We start from the raw sequence: 26,056 nt of genomic DNA on the forward strand, positions 1-26,056 counted from the left end.
GCACAGCGTTTTTCGTTTTATATTATTTTGTCGAATTATGGTCCATTTTGTTCTGTCAAAATAAAGACCACAACGTTCGACAGATTAGGTTTCATGTTTGTATAAAGATGCATCGTTGTAACAGACGTGTCTGTAAAATAAAAACACTTTTTGGACAATCTAATACCTTGAATATTTCACATACGTCTCCATATTATGTACATTCTGTGCAATTTTGCACTTTCTCACATTCCCATGAACGTATAGGGATGCGCAAACTCTATCACCGACGCGCTGATGCTCACAAAATCAACCGCCGCGATAAACTACAGTTACACAGAATCACTTGCAACCTTTTCTATGAGTAGCCCATACGCGTATATATTAGGTTGTTCGAAAAGTTGTTCTTTCGTTTCATAAGGAAATAATAGACATAATAGACATAAAACAGAAATTATTGTTCGTCTATTATCATCTCACAAAACGAAAGAAACTTTTTCACATTTTTCGTATGTTCGATAAAAGTTATGTTTCACGAGCCTGTAACGATGTGTACGGAAACTCGTGTCAGAGTTCACGGGACATTTAACCGTGGAAGGGCAAGCATGGCTCGAAACTAAAATCCTGTTGAAGCGAGCCATTAAAATATCGGTCATAGAGAGGATCCAGGAGGGCATGACAGCGCACGCCGCTGGCAATTTATTTCGACGGAACGAGAGTTGCCGTCGACACACACCGCTCGTTAAAATCGTTGACGAACAGCCGCCGCGTACCTTTGTGTCTGTATCATTTGGATCAATAGAGAGAGGCTGAGCATTCGTCACCAACTACGTCCGCTCGCCTTCGATCCGTCCTGTTTTTCGACCACGTTTCCTCGCAGTTCTTCCCTTCCTTTTTCGCCAACAGCGCTAGTAACGTGGGAATTGATAAAGTAAAATCGATCTTCCGGTATCTTTCAATTTACTTATACGGTAGGGAAGAAAGATAAATAGACAGATAGTAGAACCAGGTATCGATAAAACGCTCGAGTTAATTTAACGAATACGTATACGCTTAGTGGAGTGCGTATTTTTGTAATACGCGATTTTATGAATGCGATTAGAAAGAAATGGAAGTGTAGAAAATTGTTTTATCTACCAAATAATATTGCAAGGACTATTAGCTGCTTTGGATATTTCGTACATTTTTCTGAATTATTTCTGCTCGTTTTCTTCCGCTTTCGAGTTTCCCATAAGCACAGAAAAATCCGCCAATCCTCATAGTGTCCGCGTAGATTATTTACGGGAAATAGTTGAAATTATCATTTACGTTTTTGCCATCGCTGTTTCTACTATTTTTCTTCGCTTATTTTTACCACCAACCGTGGCATTCAGATTGCAAGAAAGACGAAGTTGTGTTTAGAGATTGAGAAGATTCGAGAAGGATCGAAGTGGTTGGATCAGAAGATGGTGCAGTGCTATGGAATTCTCAGAGTTCCAAGGATTTTGATAACTTTCATACGATGATAGTGTTGGTTGTTTCTGTTATGTGCTTTTAAATCTAACTGCAACAGATCGTAGGAAAAACATTTTCGATTTGACTCACGATCTATCGACCGACTGGAACAGAATTCCGCGAGCGTCGAGAACCACTGGCTACGCGCCAATCTATTTCGCTTATTTCCGCGACACGTTCGGTATTGCAATCACCGTTCCGAGTCGACGAGAGGTCGAGACAATTTACTGCACTGCGGCTAGGCAAAATCTTCTCCTGCAACGAGTGACAATTATCGCATCGCGCGCGCACATGCACCGACCGATCGATACACGGCGCGTACAGCCATCCTGTCCGATGTATCTCGCGAAACTTTACGCAGTTCCCTGTTCGCAGTTTTTTTCCAACTCCCGATATATATATATATATAATAAATATAAATATATATACATATAACGTTGTCAAAATAAATAAGCAGACGTACAGAACTAAAGATAGAGAAAGGAACTGGGAACTAGTGAGCGCAGGATTAAAAATGCAGAAAATTGAAAATTAGAATACAAAATTAAACAGTGAAATTAATAAAAGCGAAATTAAAAATACAGGACACGAGAAATTTAAGTGCGAAATTCAGGGTACGCAGAATTAAGTATTAGAATACATTAGGTCGTCCGAGAAGTTTCTTTCGTTTTATAAGGAAATAATGGATGCACAGCGTTTTTCGTTTTATATTATTTTGTCGAATTATGGTCCATTTTGTTCTGTCAAAATAAAGATCACAACGTTAGACAGATTAGGTTTCACGTTTGTATAAAGACGTGTCTGTAAAAGGACGACACTTCTCGCACAACAAATTAAGAATTAAAATGCAAAATTAAGGCACGAGTAATCACCGATCAAAGTACAAATGTAAGAGAATAGAACATTTAAAACGAGAATATGGAACTAAAAATGCAGAAAATTGGAAATTAAAATACAGGGTTAAGACTAAATACAGAAAGTTAAGGATTGGTATACAAAACTAACGACCGAGGTACGAAATTTTGTCCAACGGTATAAAGAGCAAAACTAAATATCAAAGAATTCGCCTTTTTTTATGTTGATGAGTATAAGTAGTAGTAATTGTAGGTCAATCGATCAATCACGTTTCAGTATCTTCTTTGTCGAAAGACTAGGGGTGCGACCCTTACGAATTTCTGATCTGTCGTCTACTTTCTAAGGCTTGAACCATAGAAATACCATCCCTTTGTGAAACGTTTTATCGATGCCCGCGTTAGAGTACGTCATTTGTATGCGCTCAAACATTCGAGAAAACGAGATTACGCCAATTCACGGGCAGATATCATGGCAAACATTCCTCTGCAAATGGTCGTCGAATGTTTCCCTGAAGTCGTTCACCTCCATAAAACCACACCCTTCGATTTAAATACCCCAGACACGGGGAAATAACAGGGAATCGTTTGCGTTTATTCGGTAGATCGAAAGGAGCTTTATTCTTCACTTCATTCGTTCTCAATTTATCGCAAACTTGATATTACTTTCAATAGAAATATTTCAATTATCGAATACTTTACGAACACGCTGCACCATTCAATTCGATGCTTTCATAAACGTATATAATAATTTTATATAAATATGCTGGTAATTTTCATTACACAACGTATCGGTGTATACGTTTCCCTTTGATATTTCGATTAAAACGAATAAAGCTTCGTACGTAACGATCGAACTGTCGTTACTTTCGACAATTAATGAAAAACTCCGAAAATATACAGAATGCACTTAATACGTGGAATTTGATTTATTTATGAAAAAGCGTGCAGATTTCATCTTCCCGAAAACTAATGAATTCGTAAAGAATTAACGAATAAATGTGAAACTTCGAATTGGATGTTTCCAAATTTACGTAAACGTGATTTCCCACTTCTCCTACTCCGATATATCGTTTTATCTCGAATGAAAATAAATTATATCGTATTTACCTATGTATAGAAGAATAAAGATCGATTTACTTTTCATTCATGACTCGATTAACAAATCACTATAATAGTCGCAAGACTCGTCGATTCAGCGTCGTCCTTCAGTTTATAAAACTGTACAAGAAAAACATGGATGGACGTCGAACGGATGAACAATAGCGTCCTTCACAATAGAAATCGTGATTTACATCGCGAGTTATTCGTTCAAGGATCGAAACGATCCGGGAACCGGGCGATTTTCAGTGACACGCCTTCGTTAAACCGGTACCGGAAGTAGTCGTTACTCAAACACCAGCCAGCCGAGGTCGCTCTTGAAAATTAGGCTCGCGGCTGCACCGTGGCCTCGTGTAATCGATTCACGCTGCCCACTGTGCCCACGTGTTTCCAAAAGCCTAACACGTTGCGCTTCTGCATGTTCTCATGGTCGACTTCGCCGATCGTGCGATCTAAACGCAATATAGAACCAAAAGTCGTCCACTGGGCTATTCGGTTTATTTTTGGAGAATATTATTCTAAGAACTGTTAGACGATCGTGGAAATAAGAAGCTGGACGCATCAAAGCTTCGAAGCTTCAAAGGAAGATGGAATGTTGGGGCTTGCAATTGAAGTTTATCGTAAAATTAGAGAGTGCTTGGTGTTGAAGGATCGCGTTCAATTAAATTACGTGAAATTAGAAAATTCTCAAGTATCGTTTAATTAAAAATCGAAAGTGAAACGATTAATCCGCGCTTCTTATATTCCATCAATTTTATTTCATTTATATTTCTCCCCTTCGAATATATATATTTTTCATTGTCGTTGAATATTTCGCCCTTTCAAGCTCGTTAGACGTTCGAAAGGAAGTTTTACAGCCACGTGAACCAAGGAACACTGGACGCAACCGAAGAGTCATGGCAATATTTATTTGTTTAATTGAATCTTTCACTTGTCATTGTATAGCATCGATTTTTATTTCTCTGTTAATTTTCTCCCTTATTTTTTTTCGTTCGCTCTCATCTCATGTTTTTTTTATCATCTCATTTTTTACAGCATGGCCGCTCAGACTCGTACAGGGTCGCAACGCTACCGAAAATACGCGACGACAACAAAACAGCCGACGGGATGTACAAGGTATTCACTGCGTGACTTCCGGTCCGCGGTGGCTCTCCATTTTTGTATTACGCCGGCAATTTTCGCCGGTGCTTGCTTCATCGACGACAGAATCTTCCAATTCTGTCCTCGTTTCTATTTCAATCACTCTCTTTCTCTTCGCGAATCTTCGGAATTCTCTCTGCAAAAGATGCTCCGTCACATCTTTCTCTTCCTCGACATTCTCTACTAACCATTTTCCTCGTCATTCTACTCTAACAATCACAGGAGATCCGCGACACAATCTTCCGTAATATTCCTTCATAGAATTTCTTCTAAAACCTCTTTCATATCTTTGCTCTTTCTATTCTTTTTCGAACGAGACACTTTTATCAATGTCTCTGCTCTGTTCCTCTGCGAAGGGAGGAGTCTTATTTTCTCTATGGTGACTGGTACTAACGCATTCTTTTTTATATACACTGGTGTACAAAAGTTTTCAGCTGCTATACGCGTCTTTCGCTTTATAACGCAAGAATGATACGACATGTTCTAAGAAAATTTTAACTAATATCGGTAGAAAACTGTAGTAGGTAAAAGAAAATGGCACGACAAGTTGTTATACGATCACATGGTATTAGTTAAAATTTAATTGAAATTTGTTCAACGTGTGGATTTTCGAATATAAGATGAGAAGACTATAGAGCTGGAGATTTTTGAATATTACTGTATTCTGCACAGTATTGTTTAATACTCGCTATGACACTGACTACTAACACAATGTATATAATTAATTTGTACCATTTAACAATTAATATATATATTTATATATTACTGTGACATTACGATTCGTGGCTGAGGAATATTCTCTTTGGGATTTCGTCTGTCGCCTACTTTCTGGATCTTAACGACTCTATTTAAGACAATTGACTGATATCAGGGATGAAGGGTTGAAACTGGTCCCCTGACGATTCTGTATGATCGTGGAAACGAAACATCTTGTAGTCAACGATCATACGATCAATTATTGTATCTGAAAGATTGTGTTGTAAATATTTCTTATGCGAAGTGGTGTTGGAATGAAAAGTAATTTTGTATGGTGAAGGGTGTTCTTAGGGTGATCCTTATACTTTGATAAGGACACTCTCCTTTTAACGAAGATTGTGGTATTATCATAATTTTGAAATAAAATAGTTTTGAAATATTAAAAGATTCTCTGATTTCTCTAGTTAGAAACTTATTCTGAAAGCTTTAACTAATTTGATGAATGTATTATGAGATTTCAAGAATTAAATGTGAAATCATCAATGTGAAATATCAATGTTCTAGGAACTTAAACTAATCTCAGAAACGTTAATTAAAGTATTGAGTATTCTCTTGCTATTTTCCTTATAATTCTTTCATACAAAAAAAAATCGATATTTTTACCATCTTCGTTAAAAATAATATTCCCAACCTATTTTTATTGTAGGATATTAAACAAAGTATTTATAACTTCAAGCTTAAGAAACTGGCTTTACTCTCAATTGCTAATAGCGTTCACCTAGATTCAACGTAGCACCAAACTTGAGAAAATAAAACGGGCTTCGCCTAATATCTCGTTAACTCACTTTCTGTTCTTCGATTAATCCGTTCTATGTTATTTTTGCAAAACAGTCGCGGCGGAAGAATCCAAAGCGGAGAACGGACAATTTAGAGGACCTGAAGCAGGAGCTGGACATTGACTTCCACAAAATTACACCCGAGGAACTGTATCAAAGATTTCAGACGCACCCCGAAAACGTAAGTATATTCACATTCTTAACCCTTTCGCGACCAACTCTTCTCCTTCTTTTTCCTCTCCGTAAAAAAATGTCGTTTATCAATGACTTATAACAGAAACCTATTTGAAATCATTCTCTGATAGTTTGCATAGAAAAAAAGGTCAAGACCAGTTCTACTGAAAAGCAATACATTGGTCGTTTGATTAAATAAAAATCTGCATGGACTTTAGAAAATTGAATGTTCTAACGATCAATATTTTAATTCGAAAATTTATTCAGATCGTCAACCGAGGCAGAGAAAATTTTAGGGCTGTTTACTTTGAATCGCACTTGAGATCTATGTAACGTTACATGTGTGCAATTTGAAAGAGTCCATCTTTGCTTCTCATTAAATATTATTAAAAAAATGTGAGAGTCAAATGAATTAAAAAAAAAACCTTGGAATCGCATTCTTCTAGCCAATTTAGAGAACTTTGTGAGTGTTTGCTTTGAATCGTATTTAAGGTGTAACGTTACATGTGTGCAATTTGAAAGAGTCCATCTTTGCTTCTCATAGAATATTGTAAAAAAAAAATACGAAAAAGTGAAATGATTTAAAAAAGACCTCCTTGGAATCGCGTTCTTTTAACCAATTTAGAGAATTTCGTGAGTATTTACACTGAATCGTATTTGAGGTGTAACGTTACACGTGTGCAATTTGAAAGAGTCCATCTTTGCTTCTCATAGAATATTGTAAAAAAAAAATACGAAAAAGTGAAATGATTTAAAAAGAAATCCTTGGAATCACGTTCTTCTAACCAATTTAGAGAATTTCGTGAGTATTTACACTGAATCGTATTTGAGGTGTAACGTTACACGTGTGCAATTTGAAAGAGTCGATCTTTGCTTCTCATTAAATATTATTAAAAAAAAATTTGGGAGAGTCAAATGAATTAAAAAGAAAAAAAAATCCTTGGAATCGCGTTCTTCCAACCAATTTAGAGAATTTCGTGAGTATTTACACTGAATCGTATTTGAGGTGTAACGTTACACGTGTGCAATTTGAAAAAGTCGATCTTTGCTTCTCATTAAATATTATTAAAAAAAAATTTGGGAGAGTCAAATGAATTAAAAAGAAAAAAAATCCTTGGAATCGCGTTCTTCTAACCAATTTAGAGAATTTCGTGAGTATTTACACTGAATAGTATTTGAGATGTAACGTTACACGTGTGGAATTTGAAAGAGTCGATCTTTGCTTCTCATTAAATATTATTAAAAAAATTTGAGAGAGTCAAATGAATTAAAAAGAAAAAAAATCCTTGGAATCGCGTTCTTCCAACCAATTTAGAAAATTTCGTGAGTATTTACACTGAATCGTATTTGAGGTGTAACGTTACACGTGTGCAAATTGAAAGAATCCACCTTTGCTTCTCACAGAATATTGTAAAAAAAGAAATACGAAAAAGTGAAATGATTTAAAAAAGACCTCCTTGGAATCGTGTTCTTTTAACCAATTTAGAGAATTTCGTGAGTATTTACACTGAATCGTATTTGAGGTGTAACGTTACACGTGTGCAAATTGAAAGAATCCACCTTTGCTTCTCACAGAATATTGTAAAAAAAAAAATACGAAAAAGTGAAACGATTTAAAAAAAGAAAATCGTTGGAATCGCGTTCCAGTTTAGAATAATTACTTGGTGCTGACGCGAGCCGAGTTCTCTTTCTTTCTTTCTCCGCGACCGAGTCGCGCGCCTCGATCGATCGGGTTATTTAAAGCTCTCGAGTATCATCGCTGACACGAAATTCCTGATGTCCCTTATTTAGCGAGGCCGATAATTGTGGAACGCGTTGCAATCGTTAACACAAGACGTGAATGGGTTGATTGAAAAATTAAAAAGAAAAAAGTAGTACATATATGTGTTAATATATCGCTATAGCAAAATTTCAATACCTACTAAAATTATCTAACTCGTCGTTAAAATTTCTGATTGGAGAGCATGTAGTCTGTTACTGATGTGTCCAAATAATTAATACCATCCTGGATATAATCATTGCGTACTATGATTTTGTGGACGATAATGAAGAATGGTTTCAATGGTTATTTCTCCGGTCCTTGCTACCGTTATGATTATGCACATTAATTTGGGAACGATGTTGGTCCATGATGTTCGTTGAAAGAACAAAATAGATATTCGAGGAATATTGAGAGTTCGAATAGATAGACGTTGCTAAAACGATTAATAGTTTGGGTATCAATAATGATTGATAATTCAGATTCTTATAATTTTACGTTAAAAGTATTATATAACTATTGGGATAATATTAGAATTTGAGCGACTATAATCAAAAAGTGACTGAATGCTAACTGTAAACGGTACTTGTACTCATTTTACACAGAGTAAGAACTATATAACCAACAAATAGAAAGAAGTTACAGAACATCGCAATCTAATTCAAAATAAAGAACAAACTTCATAATCCACATAACTCCATAATCCAGTATTTGAGAACTTAATATCCAAACTATCATAACACTGCTTCGATTTGGCAACAATTATAAATCGCAATAGACCTCAAACTTTACCAAAGAAATACTCTAACAAATCGAACATAATGCTGCAAACATGATGAACTAACGATAAACTATTTTTGTTTCAGGGCCTCAGCCATGCGAAGGCAAAAGAGAATTTAGAAAGGGATGGTCCAAACTCGCTGACCCCGCCGAAACAAACGCCCGAATGGGTCAAATTCTGTAAAAATCTGTTCGGTGGTTTCGCGTTACTGTTGTGGATCGGCGCGATCCTCTGCTTTATCGCGTACTCGATTCAAGCAACGACCAGCGAGGATCCAAATGACGACAATCTGTACCTGGGTATCGTGTTAGCGGCGGTGGTCATAGTTACAGGCATATTCTCGTATTACCAGGAGAGTAAATCCAGCAAGATCATGGAATCGTTCAAGAACATGGTACCACAGATCGCGACTGTAATTAGGGAAGGCGAGAAACTGACATTGAAAGCGGAAGAACTGGTACTTGGAGACGTCGTGGATGTTAAATTCGGCGATCGTATCCCGGCCGATATCCGTATCATCGAATCGAGGGGCTTCAAGGTGGACAACAGCTCTCTGACCGGTGAATCCGAGCCGCAGTCTAGGTCTCCAGAGTTCACGAACGAAAATCCATTAGAAACGAAAAATCTTGCTTTCTTCTCGACGAATGCCGTTGAAGGAACCGCAAAGGGTGTTGTGATCTGCTGTGGTGATCAAACTGTAATGGGAAGGATTGCTGGTTTAGCGTCCGGCCTTGACACCGGCGAAACTCCGATCGCTAAGGAGATCCACCATTTCATCCATCTGATCACTGGCGTAGCTGTATTCCTTGGTATTACGTTCTTCCTTATCGCCTTCATCCTTGGTTACCATTGGCTCGACGCTGTTATCTTCTTGATTGGTATTATTGTGGCTAACGTACCGGAGGGTTTGCTAGCGACCGTGACCGTGTGCTTGACGTTGACCGCCAAACGTATGGCGTCGAAGAATTGCTTGGTTAAGAACTTGGAGGCAGTAGAAACCCTGGGCTCGACATCGACCATCTGCTCGGACAAGACTGGCACACTCACGCAGAATCGTATGACCGTTGCTCACATGTGGTTCGACAATCAGATCATCGAAGCTGACACGACGGAGGATCAGTCTGGACTTCAATACGATCGTACCAGCCCTGGATTCAAAGCTCTGGCGAAAATTGCTACTCTGTGCAACCGTGCCGAATTCAAAGGTGGCCAGGAAGACAAGCCTATCCTGAAGAGAGAGGTGAACGGCGATGCTTCGGAAGCTGCTCTGTTGAAATGTATGGAACTTGCTCTTGGTGACGTTATGGGCATTAGGAAACGCAACAAGAAAGTCTGCGAGATTCCATTCAACTCTACCAACAAGTATCAAGTTTCTATCCACGAATCCGACAACCCAGACGATCCTCGACATCTTCTCGTGATGAAGGGTGCGCCAGAAAGAATTCTTGATCGTTGCTCGACTATCTTTATCGGTGGTAAGGAAAAGGTACTCGACGAAGAGATGAAGGAGGCTTTCAACAACGCTTACTTGGAGCTTGGTGGCCTTGGTGAACGTGTACTCGGTTTCTGCGACTTCATACTGCCGTCCGACAAATTCCCGATCGGCTTCAAATTCAATTGCGACGACCCCAACTTCCCGGTTGATGGACTCCGCTTCGTTGGCCTGATGTCTATGATCGACCCGCCCAGGGCTGCGGTGCCCGACGCGGTCGCCAAGTGCCGTTCCGCCGGCATCAAGGTCATCATGGTAACCGGTGACCATCCGATCACTGCCAAAGCCATTGCCAAATCTGTCGGCATCATCTCTGAAGGTCAGTTTTCTTGGTAGTTCCTTTCTCTCATTTATTTACTTTTCTTCTAATCCATCCTTTACAATTGGTTATATCGAGGAGATTCTGTTGGAGTTATTTAGTTGTTTTTAGTGAGTTTTTTTACAGATTATGTCGAGGAGATTTTTATTAGGAGATTCTACCGTTTGAAGGAAGATTTTCTGTAGAGGATTATACTATATAACAATTGTTTGATAACTATGGTGTGGAAACATCAGTAATGAAAAGCAAATACAATTTCTTTCTGGTCGAACCTGTAACTGGATATCTACTTCCGCTTAGAAAGGAGCGAAAATTTAGTTAAAGCAAAGTAACCACCGAAACTATTTAACCAAATTTAATCAAATTGCCACATTTACATCCGAATCTCCTCGTTTCCCAAATCGTTTCGGTATACCGCGTAGTCAAGCAGAAGAATGCAAATGAGAATTTCCCCTTCGACTCTGTCCCTTCTTATAAAATATTCATAAATCCGCAGCAGCTGTTAGGAACCTGATAAGTAATTTCGATTCTACACTTCCCAAGGGAGTGGATAGTTACGTAAATTTATTGGAAAATCAGTTCGAAGCGCCGAGCACCCTTGCTTTCTTAGAAGAAAATACTTAGGTTGAAAATGATATTTTTGATCAGGTAACGAGACCGTCGAGGACATTGCTCAACGGCTGAATATCCCGGTATCCGAAGTCAATCCTCGCGAGGCTAAAGCCGCCGTTATCCACGGAACCGAACTCAGGGAACTGAACTCCGACCAACTGGACGAGATTCTCAGGTACCACACCGAAATTGTGTTCGCCCGTACCTCGCCACAGCAGAAGCTCATCATCGTCGAAGGCTGCCAACGAATGGGTGCTATCGTCGCTGTAACTGGTACGCTATTTTATCTTATACTTTACCCTTTTCTGTGAATAATATTTTCCATCACTGTGAACGTTTGTTTCAAATCCAACATGATATTTTCGCATAAATCCAAACGATTCAATCCCACCACTATGGCTCTATTGTCAAAAGCAATCTCTGCCGGGTCTATGAATAGATCATTGCTAGATATTCCTTTCTCCAATCATAGGAATATACAATAAATAAAAATATAGATTAGATAGTTCGAACGTAACGTATTAACCAAACCATTTGATCAGTTTGAACGCAACAATCAGTTCAAACAACTTCATACCTGAACCGAATGAACTTACGTTATAATATTTCTCTGAATAATCCTCTTTAAGTTCTTTGGAGTGCACTGACTCTTAAGGTAGAAACGCGTTACTTTCGCGTCACGTGAAATCACGTAACAACGGGTTATTTCACGTGACGTTCGAGAAGTGTGAACCGGTGTATTTCCATCGTTTTAAATCCGTTGGAAACAAGTCAGCGTCACGCCACGCTGTTTACGGCATTTCGCGTATCGTCGCGTGTAAAAGCAGACATCAATTCCGCGACGTCTGGCAGTTTTAATGTCGCGTGAGCAGGGCAGACAATGGAGGAATTATTAATAGAAAGTGCGAGGAAACGTACAGTGTTATTTAACGAAAAATCCTGCGCCTCCGTGAATCAGAAGATACTACGAGAGGCTTGAGAAGAATTTGATCGACAGTTAAAAATATCTTGTAAGTACAAACATCGTGATTATTTAAAATTTCTACGTATTTATACAAACAAAATCTAGATGAATTCAAATAACGCTGGTTTGCTATTGTGTTTTATAAACTTGTTAATCCTTTGTTTCTAATCTTCCTCTACGAACCATGTTTATCTGCCACGGTACAGTGCCATCGGAGGAGTCCAAGTATTCGTTAAAATATTCGCGAATTCGAAACGCTATTTGAGTAAAATTTTGTCTCATTTATATTCTCATATTCTTTGTAGGGAAGCAAGCAGTTGTAAAATTTCGGTAAAACATCAGGCTCCAACTTGTCACATTTGATACAGGCAGCACACTACCAATATGATTTTGTCTGCCACTTCTGCTTATGCTTCTAACTGGTTTCTAAAGACTGTCCAGCGGTTAAAATAGCAAATGCATTTTCTGCAACTCGTCTGACTCGCGACGACCTACGATTAATAATCCTGTTTGCTTCGTTCATATCAAATGATATTTGCTATCGATGCATCGTTTCCTACAATGAAATACAGTTGAGCCTCGCCATTCTCCACAATAGGAGAGATGCTCGTGGAACATTGAGCTGTTTAGTTTCTAGTTTTCTTCCAAAAAATGATGGAAACTTGTAGTTAGCATCAACTGAAACTAAAAGTACCGTGGAATTATTGCAATTACAGAATTTTTGAATTAGTAGGACATTTTTTAAGGACTCCTTTGTTGGCTGAGCAGTTGGGCTTCAAGGTTTCCATATAGAATTACAAACATCTTTTATTATTCCTCTGACAGTATCGAATCCTAACTTGTAATTAAGAATTATATTTTGAAGAGAATTACCAAAAGTTTACAGTAAAAGAAGAAATTATTTCAACCAAATACGCAGAAAAGAAGAGGGACAAACGGTGAAGCAGAAAAGCGGCGAAGCTGCCAAGAAAATTATACCGCGGGAGCATTGGCTGTTCAGGCAAATAACGTCTCTTTTGTCATTTCTGGGTGCCAGAATGTAAGCATAACGAAACCTTACTTCCTTGGTAAAGTTTTAAAACAAGTATTAATGTTTCTTCTTATTTTCTCATTTTGTATCTTTTATATTCTTATATATATATTTGTTATATTAGTGTAATTTGTTTCAGAACGCATAGTAGCATAGGAGAACCTGAATCGCAAATGTCGGAAAATGATATAATTCAGTAGGAAAATGAATGGAAACAATGAGATTGATACAGACGAAGATCAGGGCAGTATAGAAAATGCAGACGGGAGCCAAATCAGTTCAATCCAGATCAGAAAAAAAATTCTACGGATAACACAGAAGGGATAGGATTATTAGAAATTACAAAAAGCAATAAATGCCATAAGCCTGTGTTGAAAAGTATGGCGGAAGAAATAATAAATAGCATTAGTAGTAATAGAAGATGTGAAATAAAGAGAAACTCATATGTTCTTTTGAAGTATGGCAAGAATGACAGGACAGTTGCCACGATACGAGTAAAGTGAAATCAAATTCACATTGAATAGTGCAATATGACAAGCAGAGATCCGAAATCAACAGAAACAAGATTTCTGTCCTGACCAAGCATCCCATTCTCGGCCAGAATCTTCATATACGTTATGATTGGCTGTAACATCAATAATCATTTTAATGAAAATAATTAACGAAAGAACACCTTGAATTTTATTATAAGTATACCTTGAACATACTGCTAATCTTTCACGAGTGCTTATATTTCTACGAAACTTTTTATTCTCTTTTCTTTATATCATTTTCAATTAGACCATGCAAAAATTCAAATTCTTCTTTAATCATTCTGAAACACATATTGTATCAACCAGGATGTTCTTCTAATTATTTAACTAAATGACTATATTCTCACAGACGTTCTTTCTTTGCATTTATTTCCTATAGCGAAATTGATCTACGCGTTCTATTCTGAATCAGAAATGCTGCAGGATTTTGTATATCTTCCTCTTAATCGAAAGAGCTACCTGCTTGAGGTTTCACATTCCATTATTCACAAGAGACGATGTATTATTGAATGGTTTTCAACATATAAGGTGATACAAAAATAATAAATAAATCCTACTTATGATATTACGTGCTGTAATGCGGTAACACATGATATCACGTGTATGTAATGTGTCTCTACCTTTGCTGTAGCGAACTGCAGCTTGTTTATTACCTGTGCTGCACTTGACCAAATCCTCTTTTGATTTATAATGCGGAAAATTCTACATTACACTTGTTAATAATCTTAATGAATCCTCGCATATATATAACAATAATCTTCTGTATTAGACTCGGTTAATTCCTTGAGCCATACGTGGATTATTATTTAAATGAGCAACAAACAAACGTTTGAAATCCTTTGCCATACTCACTGTTGTACTTATACTGAATCTCCTACTAATTCTTCCAATTAATTCTACAAATGCCATTTCCCTTGTTTCAATGAATTTCTGACTTTCCTAAAACAACAAAATTCTAAACTAACTTCTTTTTGTCCCTCCTACCATCTGTAACATTTCATCTCAACAAGAAAACCTTCGCATTATATTCCTATTCCTACAGAATCATTTCACATACAACTTGGCGTTCGATTAACTTGCAATTGCATTAGGATCTATTAAATAATTCCAGGTGATGGTGTGAACGATTCTCCTGCGTTGAAGAAGGCCGACATTGGTGTAGCCATGGGTATCGCTGGTTCTGACGTGTCCAAGCAAGCAGCCGACATGATTCTGCTCGATGACAACTTCGCCTCGATCGTGACCGGTGTCGAGGAGGGTCGACTGATCTTCGACAACCTGAAGAAATCCATCGCGTACACCCTCACCTCGAACATCCCCGAGATCTCACCTTTCCTGGCATTCATCCTTTGCGACATTCCTCTGCCTCTTGGTACCGTCACTATTCTCTGCATCGACTTGGGAACGGACATGGTGAGTCGCATTTTACCATTCGCGTTTCGATCATCTCTATCACATGTTAGACATGCTCGAAACGCAAACAGCGAAGATTTCGTATCGAATTCGGCGACCCCTCGACGAGTTTCATATTCCGATGAAATCGATCGAGGTGTCGTTGACATTCGCCTATTCTTAATCGAAGATTTTCAGCATTACGTAATTGTCTGAATATTTATCATTGGAATAATCGATTCCATTCGTCCGTGGAATAGTCCATACGTGCTGATTGTGTGTTTAAAAACGATGAATTGCCAGGTGCCAGCCATATCCTTGGCGTACGAGCATGCAGAATCGGATATCATGAAGAGAAGGCCTCGTGATCCTTATCGAGACAACCTCGTCAACGAAAGGTCTTTTATTTTTCAATTTGCGGGAAAGATAGCTTCTCGAAGTACATCGAGTTAGACTCGTGCGATTGTTTAGGACAAGCTAGAGCTCCGGTAATCGCAGTATCGCCAGATCAACCATCTAGGAACATCCTTTTGACGAATGGAAGCTAGTTTTTATCGATTTCAGTTATTGTACCCTTTTTATTTAGGTGGCCATGTTTGCGAAAACCAATCTTCAGAGGAATCGCTGCACATACGAGATAATTTGTCTCTCTGTTAAATTGTTGGAACACGAGAATCTTGATCCTGTTTGAGATCTTGAGACGCGTTAATTTCTGTTTGATCCAACTTTGATAAATTTGTGTTGAGACTAGATTTTTTTATTATGTTTTGTGTTATATATATTTAGATGTGAGTTTAGAGATAGAAGAGGTTTCATTTAGGATCAAGGTACTCGTACTTTCAGATATAATCAAGTTTTTCCAGCGAAAGCACAGTCGATGTGATGAGCCAGATACGAAAGAAGAAATTCTCGAAGGAATTTTGCAAGATCATCGAATTGATGATCCGGGGGAAAACCGATCCCGAAGTACATCCTTTTTCATCCCTTCGCACTTCCTGCCTCATTGCTCCGATCGATTTGGTTCTCTCAGTTGATTTTTTGCTTACCTTTTCTGCGTTCTCATCGTATGATACTCACTGGTCGCAAGAATGCTGACTGATCACGTTGTAATTAGAAGATAATTATTGCAATTTGAAGCTAACCGTATTTCGGGGAAACTCACGAACCGTTAAAACAAACATAAAATTGCTCAAAGAGTGTATAGAAATTTTGTGAAAATGACGGAGAAAGAATGTTCTCCACTTTTGCATCGATTCTTTCTTTATTTATATTTCTTTTCGAATCCGTGAATCTGAAAAAAAGCGAGGATAGTCAGCATCCTTGTATCGCGGGTCAACAAGAAACGATACTCATCATTGTTCTAACTATTGGCGTTGTTACTGAGCCTGTTGATAATATGACGTCAGGTGCCAGCCATCTCACTTGCCTACGAGGAGGCAGAGAGCGATATTATGAAGCGACATCCACGAAACCCCTTCACTGACAAGCTAGTTAACGAAAGGTAACACATCAACAACATAACCGAGTCTTGACAAAAAGAAATGAACTACTACTACTGCTACTACTACTACAACTACTACTACAACTACTACTTACTACTATTACTACTACTACACCACTGATACTTTTTATGGTCAGAAAGAGTAATCGGTGACGTGATCTGTTTGATTCTTGAAGCTTTATTCATTTATACGGTTAAATATATCTAACAAGAATTATCACATCGTTAATTTTTTCTTAAATGAAATTTACTTAAGAATTGAAAGGACGAAATAAATTGAAAATAGAATGAAATAAGTGACGCGGTATTGAAAATCTTTTCTAAGAAAATACGATGAAACTTTGACTTCAGGAATCAGGTCACAGAAGAGTCTCCATTGCCCATCTATTGGTCGTTACACCTCTTATATTATTCCTATCGTTATTGTACAGTAGCTAGTTCTGTCTCGTATATACTCTCGGACACTATAAGAAAGAAAGAAGAAAAAAAGAAACAAATAACGACACTGAGATATATCACGACACGTTTCTAGCCCCAAAAAAAAAAAAAAAAAAATCGTATAAACTCGTTGTCCGATCATACGCGCAGACCACGAGGAACTGTGAACGAGGTGACAACGATTCTCGTGTTACAAATTAATCCCTAGCCTGATTTTTGTCCGTGTGCATACGAATTGTTCGATGTTGTATTCTGTTCTTCGTGTTCAGTTCTTCTCTTTATTTTCTTTGTCTTACGTTCCATTCTCTGTTTCTTTTTCCCTTTTTTTTTTTTTTTGTGGAAAGTTTGTCGAATTAATTGACTGTACTGTGTTTGTTGAACGAATTTCTACGTGAACGACCAAACGGTTGCTGTTTCGCGAGTGAATGCCACTTTTCAACTAAACGCATCGCATTGAAAGAAAGAAAGTAAAAAAAAAAAAGGAATATGGATAAAATCCTGCGTTTCGCATTTGAAGAGAAGCATAACTGTCTGAAGGATTGTCTAAAACGCTTTTTCTGTCACAAAGAAAGCTTTCCCGCTCGAGCTTCCACGTGAACGAACGCGTATTTTGAGATAAAACAGGAACATAAGGAAATTTTGGTACATGGTTCTTGTATATACGTATATATATATATAATTTTCTATATTTTTCTTTTGTTTCCGTATCTTTTTTCTCCTACTTGCGTTTCCTCGCTTTGTAAGTTTGTTGGTCGAAACGCTAAAGGCTGTGGGTTTAATTTGTTCCGATGCCTTGGTCGAAGGACTGTCAGACACGCTAGGAGATGATAAATGACCGAATGATCGAACAAGGTAACAGAATGGTGCACGCAGGTATAAAAACACATGAGGGCATTTTGGTGACTGGGTATTATTCACACACTATAGAGCTTTATTATCTACTCTCAACTTTTAATATATTCTCTATCTATCAAAGCTGGATTGTGAATCTTGATCGGTGACGTTTGCTCGTCCACGACTAACCGATTCTACTCGATTTCGATTGTTCGACGAAACAATTTCAATTGAGATCGCGCGAGAAGCTTTGCCTGTCGTCTGTTAAATTAACTTTATCGACAATCTGTTATCCATATTATCGTTAGATCGCGTACGATATAAATCGATTATCATAAAATGTCATCTGCGGAGAAAAAGTATTTGCTGGAATTGTTCAAATATCGTAGGACGAGCAATCAGTCAACTTCCTTTTTCGAAGACTTTCCTCATTCCTTCGAATGAACACGAAAAGAAAGACAAAATACAAATATTGCCAGTCAAGCAGTCGCTTCCGTAACGGTGATCTTCGCTTGTAATTTGTGTGTTATTTCGTTAACGCCAAAGGTAAGCCCATCTCTATCTATTTATTCACTTCCTCTGCCACTTTCTCTATGATACTATTTCTCTACTTCATATTTTCCAGCTCAGCTTTTTCTCTAATCTTCTCGCCACCCTCCCTTTTTATCAAAAAGTTCTGTCGCTGTCATCGATCGTCTGCCACGTTTGGCCCACCACGGACAAGGAAGTCCTTTTCTCTTCTTTTCTCCCCCGTTTTCGTTTTATTCTTCTAAAAAAAAAAAAAATCAGTTCCATCGGTGATGACGTATCGAGATTCAAAGGAGCACAGATCGATCTCCTCGATCTTCGTCGCTTTTCCATCCGATCATTCATATTTTTAATTACCAGACAACACGTCGTCCACGAGTTCCGATACGACACCATCATCATCATCGTCGTCATTATTATTATCATTACTATAAATCCTTTTTTGTTAGATAGTATTATTTATTACGTAAAATTGTTTACTTCGCCTACTTTCTCAATTTCATTGCTTCATCCGACATTTTATTTTCCAATCTTCTCTCCTTTTTCGCTCTTATCGTCTTCTGTATCTCGTCCTCAACCAACCTCGACTGCCTTTTTACGCAACAGGCGAAAGTCGTTACTTTGCCTCGTTGAAACATCAACGACCGATCTTTCGTCTCCCTTTGCTCTTTTCTTTTTCTTTTCGATTCTTGATCGCTACGTCCAACCACCCAAGTACAACACGATCCTTCTTTCCAGTCGACCGATTAAACGGTCCTGAATATCATCGACGATGGTCGTTGAACGTTCGGATATCGTATAAGTCAACTCTACTATCTACAAAGACACTTGTCATTCACTTTTCTTTGATCTGAAGTCGAAAATGGACATGCGCAGACGGAAAGGTGAACAAGTTTACATACTCGTGAAGAGAAACGCGTGGAAGAATCCGATGCAGAACATGACGTAATTTCGTGGTTGTCGCATGTGGTTCTTTGTTTATTGAAGATGTTGGCTAAAGAAGTTCCACAACTCAGTTCGATTCCGATTGTTGCTACTTCTGCATCGATCGATTCTCGACGATCTTGTAACCAAGTGACGGGCTTAGTTTTGAGACTTAGTAGTGTAAGGCGAGTCTCGTTGAAAGGAGCGACTGTGGTCGTCGTAGAAAGTCTTAACACGTTCGTTTCGAAACTCGACGAAGGGACCGATGAACAATAAATTTGAAGCGGAGTTTCACAAAATGCCAATGTTACACGGAGATTGTTTCTTTCAGTATCGGTGAATCGTTGTTTAATGAAAATTCTCGACTCTGCTTGTCTCGCTTTAATCTTAAAAATACCTTTTTATATATAAAAAAAAAAGTAGCTTTTTATAAAAAGAAGGAAGAGATAAGCGTGCGTATACGATAACACGTGTTAAGATTCTTTATAAATTATCGAAAGGTTTAATAATAGATGTTGTTCCTGCTCAACGATGTTCGCCTGTGAGAGTCATAGCTAGTTGAGTCTCGATTCTATTTTATATATAATTGTCTACATAGATCGATATAGTCGTATTATATATATATATTTATATATATATATATTATATTTACTATTCATCCCCTTGCTAATTATCTCATTATTATCATTATTATCGTTATTATCTATCAGCATCATTGTCATCATTATCATCGGTATTATTAGCAATTATCGTTGACCCCCTTTTTCTCCGATCATCATCGTAATATCGATCCCGCCATATCCATATAGTCATTATCTTTTCGCATAAAATCCTTTCTCACGATTGTTTACCACACTTCTCTTGTTACTACCGTTTCTTTTTTTTTTTTTACAATTTACAATAATAACGCCGTCACGACCACACACGCATATTTACTGTTACTACCAGTAAATAATACTATTACTACTACTACTACTACTACTACTATTATTATTATTATTATTAAAGAAAAAAGAAGATAGCTACTACTATCGTTATACTACTTTTCTTAAATACTCTATTGTCACACAGCTGTGCCGCTGCTACTACTTCTATATTTTATATTATCCACTGTTTGATCTACTATATCACCTATTTAACCATTTGTTATACTTTCATAAGTTGTATCCACGCATAAGACGAACCGTAACGAACGAGACGAAAGATACCGTGACCGAAGGGAAATACGATAAGATGATTAAGAAAAATAAGAGAGAGAGAGAGAGAGAGAGAGAGAAAGAGAGAGAGAGAGAGAGGGAGAGAGAGAAATACGAAAGAAGTAATCTGAGACGGAACAAAATAAATATGGCACCACTTTGTACCAATTTTTTTTAGGTGTCATGATCTCTTCTTTGCAGTTTTTTATTCTTTACAGTCCTCTCACATTTTATTCTGTAATGCGCTGCCTACCGCCGCTGCCTTCTACCACTTCTGCGACTGGCAACTTTCTAACGACCGCTGAACGACCGAGCGAGACATACTTTTTTAATTATTATAAAGATACCCACCTTTCTTCGCCGATCGAAATTTATCATCTGATGCTCGTGACTCTCACCGGGCACGATCTGCATTTTATATTAATATAACATGGGAGGAACAAGGCCATTCACGATCCCTCGTGCACCAGAGAGCAGCCTATCTGTTTCTTTTCCATTGAGTATGTGGAATATTTGCCGGTTTACTGATTCGTCAACATTTTTCGTTGTTCGAGGATATCGTAAGAGGACAAACGAGCGTTGAAAATGTTGTCGTGACAACGTCTCTCTGTGCATCGAGGGGTCATATGCCTGTGGAGATACGTACTAACAAAACTGAAGCTTAAATTATACGTACTCGAGGTGCAGGAAAAAGTAAGGAAGTCTAGATGAAAGTGATCGTGATCATTCCACACGGAATATTTCTACACAGATCACATTCGTGATTCGAGGAACCTTTCCACGATCCTCCAGTCACGTTCAATGTGCGAAATATTACGCGTATCTTCCCTTCGTTTCAGAGGACCGATTCTTCGAACGCTGAATGAAGCAAACTTACAAACTCGCAAAGAAACGATGGACGATTATATCGTACTTTCGGTACCGATATTGCTACTTTACATATCTCTACATACATACAAAGATATTTACGTAAGCTTATACGTAATTATAAATATACGTAACAATAAAAGTTGCAATTCAGCGGAAGATCAGCCCCTTGGTAGTTGTTCCCCAGGAGGAAGCGTACGAAAGTTTCGTTATAATTTTCCTGTGGGAAGAACGAAACGAGAGGAAGTGTAGGAACCACGGCCAATGGAAAACAGCCACGAATCTCTCTTCTTTTCCTTGGTCAGCTCTGTATTGACTACAAGTGTAAGATCACGTGGCACTTCCTGGCTCTTTCGTCTGCACTTTAATCTTGTAAATATAATGTAAATATGCATACATGTGTGTATATATATCTATCTTGTACGGTGTACGGGGTGCTTGGTACACGTATTTTTTCTAATCAATGGTGGATGGCAGGTGCCGGCCATCTCGCTAGCTTACGAGGCACCGGAGTCGGACATTATGAAACGCCAGCCCCGCGATCCTTACAGAGACAATCTTGTCAACCGAAGGTGGGTCTCCCAACTACCCACCAGAGAAACCAATCTATTATCTAGCAAAAACCCATGCACTCACACCCAAAGCTGCAGACGCATATTAACATTCGAACACGAACACCTACTTACATATAACGTACAGAGAAACGTACAGAGATACATGCATATTCATATACAGAGAGACATACACACAGATACGTGGTGCGCTGGATGGTCAAATCTTTGCTGCTGATTATTCTGAGAGACTTTGTTTATAGCTTTACCTCCTTATGTTATCTTCTTTGTTTTCTTTTTTTAGACTGAGAATTTCATAGTTTTTCATAGCTTCTGTATAGAAAAGAGCTTCCTAGATGATCTTAGAATTTTTATCGGAGATTAATCAAGTCAGCGGTGTTCGAGATAAATTATCGTGAATTTCGTAGAATTGTTGAAGTTCGAAGGATCGTATTATACCTTTGAGAATGAAGGAAAATTCGAAAGGCATTCGAATGGATATTTTTTATTCCATGGAAATGATATTGAACAATGAATCTCGAATAGCAAGTCGACCAGTCAGTTTCGAAATCGTGTAAATTTCTTCCGTAGAGCTCTGAGATTTAAATCCAGAATTCGAGAAATTGAATTCATAGAATTCGTGAGGATTTTATTAAATGTGCAAAATTGTGCTCTCAAACATCTCTGACGAATTTTTGACAAAGCTTACGTCCTCATATTAACCAGCAAAAATTCTTTTTATTCGAAAAGAAAATTATTTATATAATATGATAAAACAAATTATATAAAATTGATACGAAGTATGAAGAAATTAGTAATTAAGGAGAGAATTAGAAATTTCTAATTAATATTTGGCCTGTCTTACGCACCACACTGGACGCGTACGTATGTGTGTACGCATACGTACGCAAATAACACACGGAACACATGATTGTTACACACCATTGACAGAGTGTCTACTGAAATGTCGAAGTCATACGTTTTATTTCTGAACTACAGATCTCTCATTGTCTCGATGGTCACTCGCTTGATCTTTATTTTCTTACTGCACGCGACAATGATAAATTGTTCTTTTTATATCGTATTTTATTGTGTGCACTTTCGTCTGCACTCCGTTGAAAAAAAAATGATAAGACATGGAAAACATTTGAGAAATTTCACACACGTAAACACAAAGTCGAAATCGCGACCAATTTCTTCTCCCGAATCAAAAACACTTGAAACAAAATAAAAAAGATAGATATAGTATCGATTAAAGTTCCATTAAACCGAGTAAATGTGATAACAATTTAGTAAAATTAGTCTGGTCGAGAGATTTGTCAGAAAGATGAACGAAAAAAGATAAGATCGGTAAAAAAAAAAAAGAAAACGATAATAAAATAAGAAAAGAAGACAAAAGATCTGAAAGAGTCTCGGTTGACACTCTACAAAGCCTCGACGAAGGCTGAAAGTAACACAAAGTCTTTAGGAAAATTAGTTGATTAGTGATAGCACAAGCAAGTAACCTAATCTAGGAACAGTTACAGTGTTGGGAATGCCAAATGCTTTTGCCACACTTAGAGAAAAAGATTCGATCGAACGGCTCGAACGAAACTAACCGCCGATTCGTCTTGCGCCTAATTAAAAAAAAAAAACTTGTGGTCCAGCTTTTATTTGTTTCTTTTACAAACGATTTACACGTATTTTCGTAGCCATTGCACTACGTATGTGTGCGATGTGTACTAAAGCTGAAACTTAGAAAGTATCGACGATTAAAAAAAAAAAAGAAAAAGAAAAAATAGATTAGTAGAGGAAAAGTGCGAAAAAAGTTAACAAGTTAATAAGAATGAGCAAAACTAAGCTGAGCTGCTTCGTAATTTATAGAAAAAGTAATATAATAACGATGATAGTGATAGAAACGTGCACGGCCTGAACAATGTTCAGAATAATCAACAAGTCGATTTTACGTTATTAAAAGGCTGACTACGATGAAGTGATAACACGAACGAGAGATAATGGGTCACTAACAGCTTGTAATTTATTTTATAATCTTCGACGACGCGCCTTACTGCCCGCTCTATTTTCTATCCTAATATTCTTGACCGATGAAATCTTTCGCCGCGTGCCTCACACGCGAGATCCGTTGATTTAAAAACTATACGCCATGATTTTTCTTCGTTTTCTTTATTCGATCTGCAACGCCTGACCAAGCTAATTGACTGATGATAATGCGTGACACGCGGCCTGGTGCATGGGAATGATATTATTATGGTTGTGGAACTAATCGATGTGAACTGGTTGTTTATGAAATATAATAATCTTGATAGTGGTAAATCTTCGTGTGAAATTCGAATAGCGATCAATTTTCCTGCTATTCTGTGTATTAAATTGTGGTGATCGAATTTGATACGATCAAGTATTTATTGACGATGATTAAGTATTTATTACGTTAACTATAACAACTTTATTACATAGAGCTTGTAAAATATGTAGGTCCCTAATGAAACTTGTGCGTTTACACAAATTCGAAGGATTTTATCATATTGAATTTCGGTAATTAAATTCGAGGTTGATCGAAGCTCGTGCAACTTCTAAAAATTGTATAACTTCCAATCGATTCTTAAAAATACTAATCTATTAAAACGATAAATCAATCGACCGAAAGTTCCAATATTCTTATGGCCACGAATTTTGTAGCAAAGTATAAAAGGTTCAAGAAAACAACCAGCCACATAGTTAGCTCTATAATGAAATGATCACACACGGATGCTAATGAATACTTGATGCTGCTTCGATACGTTTGCTGACCACGTCAAATCTCACGGCTTCACCGAGCTACCTTTTGCATGTGCACCAAAATCTGCATGTAGGAAGCTCGATTATTGTTTATCTTTTTGAGAAAATACACCGTGAGGCTTGACGATGAATAACCATGAAAAATGTGTGCGTCTTTGTGCCTTGCGCTTTGTGTGGCATGCATCAGTGTGAAGAACCGATCGTTACCGCCTGCGTTCCGAGTCGGTAAGTAATCCGCATTTCAAATCCTAGGTGACTACAGCTTCCGTATGAACACCACCTTAGGCTGTTAGAGGCGAACTTAGATGATTAGTGGCAGACACATACAGATGCTTCGTCTGACTTTCAAAGAGTTTGCAATAATATTTTCCTAGGAAAAGGAAGGTCTTTTATTCTTTAAAAATATACCCAGGATATAGAAAGTAGGGATAGCTTAGTTGATACCTTGGGTAATCCCTTTGTGAATAATTGATGCTTTTTTAAAATAACTTCAAAAGTCTTCTTCAATACGGACGTTTTTATTTTCATTCGAACATTTATACGAAATAATAGATCTTTATTTTAAAACAATGATCATCTTTGCTCGATTCGTGTTTTATCTCTTTATAGGCAAGGCCGTAGTAAAGTTTCACTTTTCGATTTTCTTTATCCGAATTTCTATTTTCATCGGAAAGAGTATTGGATATTTCACTTAACAAACCATAATGCAACGTAACAGAGACATTGATAAGTATTCTAGAATTTTTTTTAGATTCCTCGAATGCCTAGAACGGTAAAGAAATTAGAGCCGAGCATGAACTATGTACATGTTCTTTTTGATTTTTAATTGAAATCTTCTTTTTCTATCTTTTGCATATCGTATATGTACTTCTCCTCGTTTCTGAAGAAATTGTTAGTACACTGAAGCAGAAATGAATTCCTTGAAAGTCAGAATCTTATTGCAAAGCCCATGATTCCGAGCGATCGACGACTATCTAAATGGAATTCTCTATGCACAGGCTTATTTCGATGGCGTATGGTCAGATCGGTATGATCCAGGCAGCCGCCGGCTTCTTCGTCTACTTCGTAATTATGGCTGAGAACGGATTCCTGCCGCTGCATCTTTTCGGTATTCGAAAACAATGGGACTCCAAGGCTATCAATGATCTTCGTGACAGCTATGGCCAGGAATGGGTAAATTCTAAGAAACTATCAAATAACAAATCTCAATCATAATTTATTCCTTCTATCAAATATTTAAATATAAATTTCAGAAATTAAAGTTAAGAATAATTTTCACTTATATTCTC

General features: G+C 37.6%; 1 protein-coding gene and 1 long non-coding RNA gene across 9 annotated transcripts in view; both read left to right on the plus strand.

The window, feature by feature from the left end:
* Nucleotides 1-26,056, plus strand: part of Atpalpha (sodium/potassium-transporting ATPase subunit alpha) — a 170,844-nt gene that overhangs the window by 138,171 nt on the left and 6,617 nt on the right. For 3 of the 8 annotated variants that reach the window (XM_033339022.2, XM_033339025.2, XM_033339026.2), the window contains exons 2-8: nt 4,461-4,541; nt 6,153-6,278; nt 8,897-10,622; nt 11,271-11,507; nt 14,873-15,174; nt 16,560-16,654; nt 25,766-25,940. In XM_033339022.2, the coding sequence (XP_033194913.1) occupies nt 4,461-4,541; nt 6,153-6,278; nt 8,897-10,622; nt 11,271-11,507; nt 14,873-15,174; nt 16,560-16,654; nt 25,766-25,940 (2,742 nt within the window). Of the gene's footprint in view, nt 1-4,460; nt 4,542-6,152; nt 6,279-8,896; nt 10,623-11,270; nt 11,508-14,872; nt 15,175-15,456; nt 15,552-16,559; nt 16,655-21,905; nt 22,014-25,765; nt 25,941-26,056 lie in introns of all 8 variants that reach the window. The other 5 variants (XM_033339027.2, XM_033339028.2, XM_076624108.1 and 2 more) reach the window with 4 other exon arrangements.
* On the plus strand, nt 12,005-13,886 carry LOC143303570 (uncharacterized). Its single transcript, XR_013060018.1, has 3 exons — nt 12,005-12,244; nt 13,078-13,237; nt 13,368-13,886. It is a non-coding gene; the product is annotated as an uncharacterized LOC143303570 (long non-coding RNA).

The sequence above is a fragment of the Bombus vancouverensis genome, chromosome 14 (assembly GCF_051014615.1).
Source record: "Bombus vancouverensis nearcticus chromosome 14, iyBomVanc1_principal, whole genome shotgun sequence".
Classification (NCBI taxonomy): domain Eukaryota; kingdom Metazoa; phylum Arthropoda; class Insecta; order Hymenoptera; family Apidae; genus Bombus; species Bombus vancouverensis.